Here is a 13,443-nt window from a genome sequence, read left to right as displayed (position 1 = left end):
CCTCCCTCCTCCTTCTCTCTCTCTCTCTCCCTCTCTCTTCTCTCATGTGCATGTGCCATGATGCCTGTATGAAGATCAAAGGACAACTTACAGGAGTTGTTTCTCTCCTTCCATCATGTGGGTCCTGGGGGAAATTCAGGTCATCTGGCTTTGCAGTAGCCACCTTCTGAACATCTTGCTGACTCTACTTTAGTATTACTATTTTCTTTAAAATTTTTTGTCTTTTTAGAAACAGAGTTTCCCTGTAGCCCCAGCTGGCTTGGAACTCACTATGTAGACCAGGCCGGCCTTGAACTCACAGAGATCCACCTGCCTCTGCCTCCCAAGTGCTGGGACTACAGGCATGCACCACCATGCCGGCTTCCTACTTTATTTTTCACAAAAAATTAAAAAAAAATCTCTTGGGTTTTCTTCCTCAGCCCCCAGTATGGGGTGGGGGAAAGAAAGTAAAAGAAAGAAACCAAAACAAAAGAAAACAAGCCAGAGAAAAATCTAAACTTCCCCAATATCTGCCATTTCGAGGTAAGCACTGCTAAGATACTGTAGATCACTTTCCTTTTATTCTAAAAATGCATTTATACTATAGTGGTATGTATCTAAATCTGTTATTATGAAAATTGGTTAGTATATTTTGTGATATTTTCCATTTGTTCATTTATGGTTATTAATAAAGCTGTAACTACTCATGCATAAAATTCAACTGTACAAACGATTACTTCAACAATTCAGTAAGAAGTCTTTTGATTACAAGTGACAGAAACCCATGTCGAAATGACTTAAACACAAAACAAAATTCTCTGGCTGATATTTGAAAAGTCCAGTGGGAGATCTGGTTCAAGGCGCAGCAGGACTCAGGGCTCAGGCACTGTCATGAGGTCTGTTTCTCTTCTCTGTCCTTGATCTCCTTCTGCTGCCTCTGTGCAATTCACATGTTTTGTGTAGAGGCAGCAGCTCTAGAGTAGAGCCACCCAGATTGCTGCCTGGCAGGGGAGAGAGAAGCCCTGTTCCAGCACTCACCATGTTCTCCTAGTCCCATATCAATCTCTGAGCCCATCACGTAGCTTTATGTCTGGGCCAAACAACACTCCCTGGGATTCAAATGTTTCACCTGGATAACAGAATGAAAATGAGAACGGGAGGGAACGGTTGAAAGCTGGGTACCACGGAAATAGAATGGTTATCAGAACGAACCGTGGGCAACCAAAATAACAGGCCTACAATCTGAGTTAGTTTTCCAGAGCTTGTATAAAAAGTTGCCACAAACTGGTGGCTCAAAAACCAGAAACAATGTGTCAAAGTTTTGGAAATGTATGATCTAGGTAACTACAAGGGTAATGTCTTCTCCTGAGGGAGAATCTGTTCACACCTCTCTCCAGGCTTTGGTGGTTTGTTGGCAACCTCCTTTGCATTCTTGGCAAAGGATCACTGTAATCTCTGCTGTCATGTTCATATGACATTCTCCCTGTATTCACAATGTGTCCAAATTCCTTTTTAAAAAAATAAGGACATTAGTCATTGGAGCAGGAACCTATCTGCACTAGTTTGATCTCATTTTAATCAGTCACATGTCCAAGTAATATCACATTCTGAAGAACTGGGGGTTGGGGCTTCAGCCCATGATTTTTTTTGGGGGGGGGAACACTGTAGATCACTTTCCTTTTATTCTAAAAATGAACTTATACCATAGTGATATGTATCTAAATCTGTTATTATGAAAATTGGATAGTATATTTTGTGGGATTCAGTCTACCATGGATAGTATATTGGATAGTATATTTTGTGGGATTCAGTCTACCATGTTTCCATGCACTTACTGCTTGTGTTTCCATCTAAGACACATCCAATCTGGGTTTAGATGCTGAAACTAGTTGCTTCCATCTTTCCATTGAGTAGGCTAGATGTTTGGATGAGGCCACTTCATGGGTTCCTTACCTAGAACTTTGTGGTTTAGCATGTGGGAGCTAAGAATTCATCCTAATGCCAGAACTTGCATTGCAATTTTCACCACTTAGGAGCTCAATGACTTTGGGCAATGAACTTGACCTCTGTAAATCTCAGTCTTCCCAACCAGTAAAACAAGGACAATAGTCTCTTGGTTCACTGGGTTGTGAGCGAGACACAAAGCACTCAGTTAAATGTCAGTGTGGCACTTCTTCCTGCAAAGATGTGAGGTCTACAGAGTCAGAAGAGCCACACTTAACCCCTCAAGTACTCACGTTCTGGTGACTCTTCTCAGCCTCTCTCTGAGATTTTCTCTAAACTTCAAGACCAGGAAGGAGACTTTGTTATCCTGTAAACAGGAATTCAAGTCTAGTTCAGGGAACACTAAGTGCTTCTTTCTCTCCCCCTTAAAGCCAATGACATCAATTCTGAGCCAACTCTTTTCTCCTAAGCAATATGATTATGAATTGCTTGCTGCCTTTTGGTTTCACTTATCTCTGGTATCTGAAGTTTTCTCTTTTATTGCTTGCCATCTTTTGGGTGTGGGCAGGAGCCAGTCATTTTGTTTACAGTCTCTCTCTTTTTGGCTCCATAAACTTGGGGAAATGAAAGATGTTGTGCTGTATTGCATCTTTAGTTCTTTCGTGGCTTGTCTAAGTGCTCATTGAACGCTAACTGGAACTACCAGTTCTTGCAGGCAGCAGGGCCCATTTGATGTAAGTGTATGAGGCCTTCAACAAGGTCAGTGCAGGAGGGGGTACAGATCACCTTTTAAAAATGTGGTCATTTTCATTTAGTGCCAGGTGCCCTTCTAAGCACCAGGAATGTTACAATGAAAAAGAAAGCCACTGTCTCTGCTCCCCAGAAGTGTACAGTCTGGGGACATTCATTTCTGCAGAAAATTAGTGAGAACTTACTAAATGTCAGCCATTGCTTGTTATCCAGCAAAACAAATAACTGCATTGATGACTATGGCATGTATGTATAGGGTAGGGAGAAAGGGGGGGAGCAAAATATACCTTTTTTTGTTTTTTTGGGACAGGGTCTTCCTGTAGCCCCAGCTGGTCTGAAACTCGCTATGTAGGCCATGGGATCTGATGCCCTCTTCTGACCTCCGTGGGCATTGCATGACACAGGTGCACTTACATACATGCAGGTAATACACTCATACACATAAAAATATTTTTAAAAATGGAATGGGCTGGCTGCTGGGTTTAGGCTGTGCGGGTGTGTCACACTGGTGAGGCTGAAGTGACGCACACAAGATGGTTGACAGGAGGTGGATTACAGATCTATTTTGAAGACAGGACCAAGGAGGGTAGGTTTTGGGGGCAGACAAGGCATGATACTGGAAAAGGGCAGCGATAACCCCAAGATTTTTGGCCTTGAATCATGGAGTAGCCACTGATTGAGAAGGCCTTTAAAGGCCTATTTGGAGGACGTTTTTGTTGTCTGTGTGTGAGGTCAGGAGCTCAGTTTGGACACTTTAACGTTGGAGGGCCTAACAGTTTTCCAAGTGAAGTGAGCAGCTGGGTTTGAAGCTGTCTGGAGGAATAAACTGGGGGTGGGGAGGCACCTCAGCAAGTGATACCCTAATCCAAAGTCTCAAAGACCATGTATAGGTTCTTGCAGAACTGGCCACGACCCTCTCTGAGCAATCCTGAATGTTGACGGTACTCGCGAGGCACCGCAGCAACGTTAGCTGGTAAAGCTCCTCTTTCCTTTTGAGGAATGGCGATAAAAACGAGAACGCTGCCGCTTGGTACCCACGTCCACCTTCTCCGTGGTCCAGCAGGCCGGGTTCGGGACTCGGGATTCGGAAACTTGGCCACGCCCCCACCACCAGGTAGGCGGGGCCTGGGAGGGGCGGGGCCAATGCGTGAGCACGCCGCAGAGGGGGGCGTGGCCGGCCCGGTGCGCACGCCTGCGGTCCTGCTCCGGCACCTCCTTCCTGCTGCCTTGCAGGGGGTGATCAGCTGGTCTGCGCTCCCTTGACGTGGGCCGGGGCACGTCACCGCTGAATGGCAGCCTCCAGAAGGCCACCGCGAGTCAGGTGAGGGACCGTGCCGGCTCCCGGCCATGCGCGGCCGCCCGGTTCGGGTGCGCGTGCTGCACACCCGGAAGGGCCGGGAAGTGCGGGTGAGGAGAGGCGGGCCTGCCGCAGTCGAGCGTTGGCCTCGGCTGGCCGCAGCCTCCTGAGTGGTAGCCCGGGACCGAGCCGTGCAGCCTGGCACGACTCGGTTGGTTTCCGGCGGGGCCACAGATACCTCCGGGCAGCGGGCGCCCGTCCCGGGGCCAGTGAGCCGGAGGTATTGGCGTGCTGGGCGGAGGGGACGGCGGTGGTCTGCGCCTCGGATCCCGGAGGAAGGCCCTGCTGTTGCAGGAAGTTGGTCCCTCTGGGATCCTCCCCGGGTACCCGGAGGTGGTTGTGCCCCTGCCCTCCTTCCCCTCCCCCCCACGGCTGCAATATAATTTTAAAGTTACAACCCTGACAATTCCGAAATCTGCATTTCACTTGATTCATCCCTACTACAAAGCTAGGCACCCCTGGGACCCTCCCCATCCAAAAGGTTTCCAAGTCTGTATCAGGGACTAGATTGACATAACCTTCAGAAAAGTCCCACCGGGAGCCAGCTCTGGTTTTTCTTGGACACAGGAAGTGAGACGGCTAATTTCTCAGCCTCACATTAAACATGTTTCAGTTTATCCCACTCCCCCCCTCCCCCCATACCAGGTACACTTATTTAGCTAATAAAGTGAAATACCAAGAGAAATGATCGAAGTTCACGAAGGGCAGAATTCGAACTCTTTGGCGGTCCACAGGGGGTTTAACCCATCCTCTAAGACCACTTGGGACTTGAATGAATTCTCTAGGCACTGTGGCAGGACTTAACTTGTGGAATTCAGATCATAGCTTTTGCTTGTGTTTTGTGAGTAGACAGATGTCAAGCTTACCTTGATGTGAATGTGGTCTTGCTACAGCATGTTATGTGTGAGGAGAGATTCACATCTCTACTGCCAAAGGGTGTGGGTAAACATCCATGTGGATAGATCTTTCTGTAAGTTTCCTGCTGGAAATGGGGTCAGGCAAGTGGTTACTAATGCTATACTAAGGGCTGAGAAACAGCTTTGGAGGAGCAGATGGATGATCATTGCTAGATCCATAGAGTCACAATATTTGGGGAGGGGATAACGATCTTTGAACATCAGCTGGTAGGCTAAGAGAGGAGGCCTTTTGCTCCAGATTCCCTTCCCTAAGTGGTAGAATTTCAGTACCATCCAGTGTACAAGTGAGGACTTCTTTCAGTTTAGGGGATAGAAACTGAACTCATTGAAGTGGGTACAATGGAGCTGGGCTGGTTTGTAGCAGCTAAAGCCAGAACATCCAATACTAGTATCAGACTTGTCCTCTGTTTAGCACTTCTCAGCTCTAATTTGTTCAGCTCTTGCTTTATTCTCAGGGAAACTTTATCCTTATAGCAGGTGATGAGAATTCTTTCCTGATGGTGGAGAAGTAGTTTCAGATCTTAATTCTCAATGGACTGACAGGATTTTTAATATCTGTGTCTAAACCAATCATCGTGGCCAGAGGAGTGTATTGACCATGCCTGGACCCCTTGCTTGGTATATGATGATTCAGTCCACTCCTTGGACTGAAATGGAGAAGGGACATTTTCAGAGTGAAAACCGAGGTGCTCATCTGAAGAAGAGGGATGGATTCACAGCAGTGAAAGGGCCATGTTGCCTTCTTCCCCACCCTAAGAACTTGTCCCAGTTGAGTTTGGTCTCATTCCACTAGGTATAACTGAGCGTAGTGGTCCTTGCCTCTCCCTAAGCTTGAGCACTAGCCATATGATTCTTATCATGGACTGGAAGTAGAGTTGAGATGGGTACCTAGAACTCCGTTGAGTTTTCTCCGTTGAGTTTTAAAAGAGAGAGGGAGACAAATGTGTAGTTTTTAGTAGTTCTGGCCATAACCACAGAGACCAAACAGGAAGTGCTCTGCATGTGTCTTTCTGCTTATACACCTTTTGGTTCCTTGTGACCTGGAGAACATGTAGGCTGCAGAAGTTCTTGGAAGGGGAAGACCACTGGGGAGGGGAAGAAGTTAAGAGGCCTGCTCTCTGGTTCTGAAATACCTTTGTCACTAAATAGTTGTGAGGCTTTGATGTTCACTGATCTGTGTAACTATCACCAACTTTTAGGACATTTTCATCCCCCAGTAAATAACTTTTTAGATTTATTTTTTATTTATGTGTGTATGTGTGTACTCACACGAGTTTATGAGTTGTGAGGCTTTGATGTTCACTGATCTGTGTAACTATCACCAACTTTTAGTAAATAACTTTTTAGATTCATTTTTTATTTATGTGTGTATGTGTGTACTCACACGAGTTTATATGCACCATACCTGTGTAGGAGCCTGAGGAGGCCAGAAGAGGATGTTGGATCCCTTGAACTGGAGTTATAGGTGGTTGTGAGCCACCATGTAGGTGCTGGGGAGGAAACCCAGGTCCCCTGCAAGAGCAGTAAGCACTCTTAACTGATGAGGCATCTCTTCAGTCCTTACCCCCCAATAAATCTTGTCTCCATTAGCAGTCATTTCCCTCCACTCCCCTACCCCCTAGTCTTTGCAGCCACTAATTTACTTTGCCTCTATAGGTTTGCCCATTCTGGACATCTTATATAGATAGAATCATATACTGTGTGGTCTTTTGTGGCAGACTTTTATTTTTCGCCCTTAGCATGATCTTGTCTTTTCTTTTTGCAGTGCTGGGGATTGCCTACGAGATAAGTGCTCTATCACTGAGCTACATCCATAGTCCTGTGAACAAGTTTTTATGAGGATATGTTTTCAGTTTTCCTGAGTATATACCTAAGAGTAAAATGGCTTAGGTTGGATATTAACTTTACATTTTTAAAGGAAGAGTCAGATTGTTTTCCAAAGCCACAGGGCCATTTTCCATTCCCACTAGCAATGCCTGAGTGTTCTTTCTACATCCTCATCCATATTGTTATTGTTTGTTTTTTCAATTATTACCTTCTTAATGGGTGAGAAGTGCTATCATGGTGGCCTTTTCTCTTTTGCTTTCTTTCATCAGTGCTGGAGATGGAACCAGGGCCCCGTGCATGCTGGGCAAGCCAGTTACTTTACCATTGAGCCACAATCTACCCATCATCATCGTTGCAGTCCTTCAGACTAGTGATGCCAAATGATGTTGAGCATCTTTTTTCTCTCCTTTTTTGAGATTGAATAGGATGCTTCAACCTAGGCTGCAGTCAGATTCAATGCCGTCCTTCTTGAAGCCTCAGCTCCTGAGTATTGGGTTTATAGGTGTGAGCTACCACACTTGGCAGTGTTGAGCATCTTTTATGCCTCTGGCCATTTGAAGAGAGTTTTATTCAAATTCTTTCCCCATTTTTAAATTATCTTTTTATTGGTGAGTTTAAATAGTTGGAGCTGTTTTGTCTATGCTAGGTCCTATGCATTACCATATTTAGGGTCTGCTTGTCAGTTTATGCCTAGACGGCAGCTGAAATTTTAATAGAGAATTTTGAATCTGTAAATTAATTTGGGGAGTATTATCACCTTAACAGTATGAAGTCTTCCAATCCCTGCACATAGACTATCTTTCTAAATATTTGGTTTTATTTAATTCACTTTATCAATCAGTATACATTTTGCACATCTTTTATTAAATATATTCTCAAGTATTTTATTGTTTTTGATACTATTATAAATAGATTTTCCTTAATTGTATTTTTGACTATTCGTTGAAAGCGTATGGAAATATAATTAACTTTTACATACTGTGCTATTGGTGAACTCAGTTATTTTAATTTTCTGGTGAACTTTTTAGGATTTGTCTATTCAAGGTAATGTCATTTGAAAAGAGAGTTTTCTAATCTGGATACTTTTTGTTTCATTTTCTTGCCTAATTGCCCTGGATAGAACCACAGGTACATGTAGAGCAGTAATTCCTGTCTTTCTCCTTCCTGATCATATGGTAGAGCATTCTGTTTCCAACATTAAAGATGATATTAGTTGTGGATTTTGTAATACTGGTGGTCAGGCTGTGAAATTTAAAAAAAAGTTTAAAATTCCATATATTTGTGTTTGTACTTGCACCATGGTGCACGTGTGAAAGTCAGAGGACAACTGGTTGGTTTTCACTGTATACTCTGTGGGTCCAGGAGATTGAACTCAGGTTGTCAGGCTTGGTGACAGGTGCTTTTACCTGCTGAGCATCTTGCTGGCCCAGGTTGAGAATTTCTTTTCTAGTCTGTTGAGTACTTATATTGTGAATCGGTGTTGGATTTATCAAATGCTTTTTCCATGTCTTGAGATGTTGAGCCAGTTTTGATCTTTATTTATTCCATTGATGTAGTGTGTTATATTAGTTCATGTGTTGAACCCACCTCGAATTCCTGGAATAAAACCTGGTATTTCATTGAGGATATTTGCACAAATATTTATAAGAGATAAGTGGCATGTCTTACTTTTTTTCCTCCTCACTGTAGTATTAGGTATCAAACTCAGGGCCTCATTTTCTACGACAGCCTGATGTCTTACTTTTCCCCAGTTAAATACATGTCTATAAATGTCTATATGCTTTCCCCAGTTAAATACATCCTAATTAGTCTACTGAAACCAAGGTATCATTTGTATAGATCTGTTAAACTATCTGGTCTTCAGGTTCTGGCCATGTGATGGGTTGAATTAATGGGGACATTTTTATCTCTACCAACACATAAAAAGGTTGCTGGATTATTACTTTAAGTTCATAGCTGAGGGAAATCCAAAATCTACAACAGGTCTCTTGGCCTGTCTCTGGCCTTACCTCCCTGTGCCCTCATACAGATACACTGTATTGGTCTCCTTGCTTTTCTTTTTTCTTTTTAAAATAATACTTTTATTGATTCTTTGAGAATTTCATAGTGTATTTTGATTATAGTCATATCCCTTCCCTATCTCCCCTGTATTTACCTCCATCTCCCTACCCACCCAACCTTGTATTCACTCTCTTTTTAAAAAATAAAACAAAACAACAAAAAAACCATTTAGTCAAATTTCTGCTGCCCATATACTCTTGGATGTGATGCCATCCTCTGGAGTGTGGTTGATATACCAGGGTTCACACCCTTCAAGAAAACAGACTCCTCCTGTCAGCAGCTAATTTGCCAATAGCTCTTCAGCTAGGGATGGAACTTCATGCTCACCTTACCCCTGTATGCTGGAATTTTTTTCTGGCTTGATCTTGAGCTGGTCTTGTGCATATTGTCACAACTGCTGTGAGTTCATATGTGCAACTGCCCTGTTATGTCTGAAAAACAGTTTCAGTGTAGCCATTCACTGCCTCTGTAACACCCCCCCCAGAGATCTCTGAGCCTTGGGAGGAGAGGATGTGATAGAATGATATAGATGTCCCATTTAGGGAAGAACACTCTGAAGCCTCTTATTCTCTGTACCTTGCCCAGTTGTGAATCTCTGTGATAATTATCTACTGCATAAAGAAACTTCTTTGGAAAGAGTTGAGAGATGCACTAATCTATGGGTATAACAATAGGTAAATAGGAGTTGGTTTAATATTATGTCCATTTAGCAGAGTGATAGTAGGTTTTCCTCTAGGGTCTATAACCAATCTAAGCTACAGGTTTTTGGCCCCAGTAATGGTGTCAGATATGGGTTCCATCTTGTGGAGCGGGTCTTAAATCCAATGGTTACTCCCATAACATTTGTGCCACTATTGTACCAGTGAGCATATCTTGCCATGCCTGCTGATTTTGCTTTTCTGTTTTTTTCTTTCTTTCTTTTTTTTTTTTCGGTATTTTTGAGACAGGGTCTCCCTGTAGCCCCAGCTTTCCTGGAACTCACTATGAGGACCAGGCTGGCCTTGAACTCACAGGGATCCGCCTGCCTCTGCCTCCTGAGTGCTGGGATTAAAGGTGTACACCACCATGCCCGGCAATGCCTGCTGATTTTGAAGCTCAAAGGTTCATAGCTAGGTAAGATTGATAACTACTTTTGTCCTCTGGTAGCATGCCTAACACCTTATAGCACTATAAATCAAGCCAGTAGGGTTGGAGCTTTGAGGTCAGTACCAGCTTGATTTCTCTGTGTCTTATGGCTCAAGTATGTAGTGTATTTAACTACAGGGACTTACTATCACGTTCTTAGGGTTAACCAAGAGTAATGGCAATAGCTAGTTTGGGGGTCTATGGGACTGTACTGGCCAGCAGCTCTAAAAGAGGTAACCCATTCCTGGCACTGGGCTTTTTACTTGCTAGCCTGCGGTGTCTAGTAGGGGCATTGCCTCCCTTTATAGGTTAACTCCATTTAAACTATATATTTTAGGAAGTTTCTACAGTAGGTTTTCATGTGACTTTTTCAAAGGGCCTTTTTTATCTATCCCTCCCCATACTCCCTCCTCTCCCCTGCCTGCCCACCTCCCACTGCATTTAACCCTTCCTGTTTCATTGTTCTTCTTTCCCCCTGTATATCATTGCATTCTGACTCCCCTCTTTGAAGGCAGCCCCTCCCACCATGGCCCCTTACTGATTTTCTGATATCTATGTGTTTTCCAAATGAAACACACATATCTAAAGATTCAAAGCTAGCATCCACATATGAGAAGAAATGTGATGTTTGTCTTTCTGCGTCTGGGTTACCTCACTCAGAATAATTGTTTCAGCTCCATCCATTTGCCTATAAATTTCAAAATTTTGTTTTTCTTTTCTTTTTAAAAATACTTTATTTACAGGACTGGAGAGATGGCACAGCGATTAAGAGCACTGACTGCTCTTGCAAAGGACCCAGGTTTGATTCCCAGCACCCACCTCTACAAACCTTCCATAACTCCAGTTCCAGGGGAATCCGACGCCCTCTTCTGACCTCCGTGACATTACATGACATGGATACACTTACACACATGTGGGCCATACGCTAAAATGTATTTAAAAAATACTTTATTATTTTTATCTTATGTGTATGAGTGTATGGCCCGCATGTGTGTAAGTATACCCACTGTAATGCAATGCCCACAAAGGTCAGAAGAAGGCATTGGATTCCCTAGAATTAGAGTTATGGATGGTTGTTAGCCACCGTATGGATGCTGGGAACGAAACCCAGGTCTTCTGCAAGAGCAGTCAGTGCTCTTAACCTCTGAGCTCTCTCCAGCACTGAAAATTTTGTTTTTCTTAACAGCTGAATAATATTCCATTGTGTAAATATAGCACATTTTCATTATCCACTTATCAGTTGATGGATGTCTGGGTTGTTTACACTTCCTGGCTGTTGTGAATAGAGCAGCATTGAACACGGATGAGCAGCTATCCCTATAGTAGGATATAGAAGCTTTTGGGTATATGCCCAAGGTGGCATAGTTGGATCATGTGGTAGATCTATTTCTAGCTTTTTGAGGAACCTCCACACTGATGACCATAGTGACTGCAGCAGTTTGCATTCTCACCAGCAGTGAGTAGGTGCTTCCCTTTCTCCATATTCACACCACCAAACAGACATACAAATCAATGGAATAGAATTGAGGACCTGGACATAAGCCCCTCCGTCCACCACCCCTGCAACCTGATTTTTTAAGAGGCCAAAAACACACATTGGAGAAAAGACCACATTTTCACCTTCAACTGGATAGCTACATGTACAGGAACTAGATTGCTGTCTCTTACCCTGCACAGAACTCAAAATGGATCAAGGACCTCAACATAAGACCTGATACATGAAGCTGATCGAGGAGAAAGTGGGGAATACATCGAGCTTAGGCACAGGAAAGACTTTCTGAACAGGACTCCAGTAGTGCAGGCATTCAGACCAACAATTGGAGAGTGGGACTGCATGAAACTAAAAGCTTTCATATATGGCAAAGGACACCATCATTTAAGTGAAGAGACTGCCTACAAAATGGGAGAAAATCTTTATCAACTCTATATCTGACTGATCTAGTCAGATATAGTCCATAGTATCTAGGATATACAAAGAACTCCGAAACTAAACATCAGAAAGGCAAGCAACCCAGTTAAAATTTGGGACAAGGAACTAAACAGTTTCCAAAAGATAAAATGTAAATGGCTGAGAAATATTTTTAAAAAACATAAAAAAAAACCCATTTATTATCCTTAGCCATCAGGGAAATGCAAATCAAAACTACTTTGAAATTTTATCTTACCATGGTCAGAAGGGCCAAGATCAACCAGCCAACCAACCAAACAACAACAGATGCCTCCTGCTTTTCCTTAGGCCTGCCAGGCATGCTTCTGCCTCTGCTTCATGGCCTCTTATTTGGTGTTCTCTCTGGGATGTTCTTCTCCTAGAGATTAACATGGCTGCCATCCTAATTTTCATTTTGGTCTGCTAAAATGGCAAGTATTATTAGAGAGGCCTTCCCTGCTGCCTCATGTGAAACCACTTGACCTCATATCTTCCAGATACTTTGTCTTCTTGCTCTACTTTATTATTTTTTCTTCATAGGACAACAGCTCTCTGTTGCTTTCTTTCCCTGTCCTGTCTCGCTGCAGCCCCAGTTGGCCTGGAACTTACTACATCATGTAGGCCAGGCTGGTCTTGAACTCACAGAGATTCACCCTGCCTCTGCCTCCTGAGTGATGGGATTAAAACTGTCCTCTCATGCCTGGCCATTGCATACATTTCTTGCTGTCAGATATGTTGTCTGTTTTATTCCCTGCAATGTCTAGACTAAGGACTGGATGATGGAAAATTCTCAGTAAATACTTGAGTGAACTTGAGAGAGACGTCTTCAGGTGCCAGAAACTTAGGAGGGACTTAAAGCTTGAATAGGATGCTGGTGAGCTTAGCCTGGGGAAGTTATTAGATCCAGAAGTAGCATTGGCTGGTCATCCAGGGTATCAAACTGTCCTTATATAGGAAACAGGATACTTGTGTGCAGATTGTGTACCTACAAAGTTATGTGAAAATTAGCAAATAACAGTGACCAGCCTCCCAAGGAGTGCTGGGATCACAGGTGCACACCACTGATGGGCTGAAGATAAATTTTTATTTTTTTGAGACAGGTTTATATTTATCCCAGGTTGGCCTTGAGCTAATTAGCTACAATAACTTTGAACTTGTGACCCTCCTGCCTCTACCTCCCAAGTACTGGGATTTTGAGCAAGCAAGCCGTAATTATGCCTAGTTTATGCAGTGCTGGGGTTTGAACCCAGGGCTTCCTATATGCTAGGCAAGGATTCTACTAACTCAACCACATCCCCAACCCCTGAAGATAAATTCTTGATAAGCCATGAACATGGGGAGACAGCAGATGCAGGGAACATGAGAATTGCCATCCCAACAGGAAAGTTTGAAAGAATTCTGAACTAAGTGCCTAAAAATAATTAAGTTGGCTGGGCGTGGTGGCGCCTGCCTTTAATCCCAGTACTTGGGAGGCAGAGGCAGGTGGATCTCTGTGAGTTCAAGGCCAGCCTGGTCTACATAGTGAGTTCCAGGACAGCTAGGGCTACAGGGAGACC

At 43.5% G+C, this 13,443-nt stretch overlaps 1 protein-coding gene across 1 annotated transcript in view; it reads left to right on the top strand.

Moving 5' to 3' along the window:
* Nucleotides 1-3,843: 3,843 nt before the first annotated feature.
* The window catches only part of Xpnpep1 (X-prolyl aminopeptidase 1), a 57,395-nt gene continuing 47,795 nt past the window's right edge, over nucleotides 3,844-13,443 (top strand). Inside the window, exon 1 of the mRNA XM_008841754.3 lies at nucleotides 3,844-3,994. Within this exon, the coding sequence (XP_008839976.1) occupies nucleotides 3,963-3,994 (32 nt within the window). The 5' untranslated portion in view covers nucleotides 3,844-3,962. The remainder of the gene's footprint in view (nucleotides 3,995-13,443) is intronic.

The sequence above is a fragment of the Nannospalax galili genome, unplaced genomic scaffold (assembly GCF_000622305.1).
Source record: "Nannospalax galili isolate Female #2095 unplaced genomic scaffold, S.galili_v1.0 scaffold601, whole genome shotgun sequence".
NCBI classification, from domain to species: Eukaryota; Metazoa; Chordata; class Mammalia; order Rodentia; family Spalacidae; genus Nannospalax; species Nannospalax galili.
The sequence above is the reverse complement of the archived record's forward strand: the minus strand, read 5'-3'. Positions and strand labels throughout refer to the sequence as shown.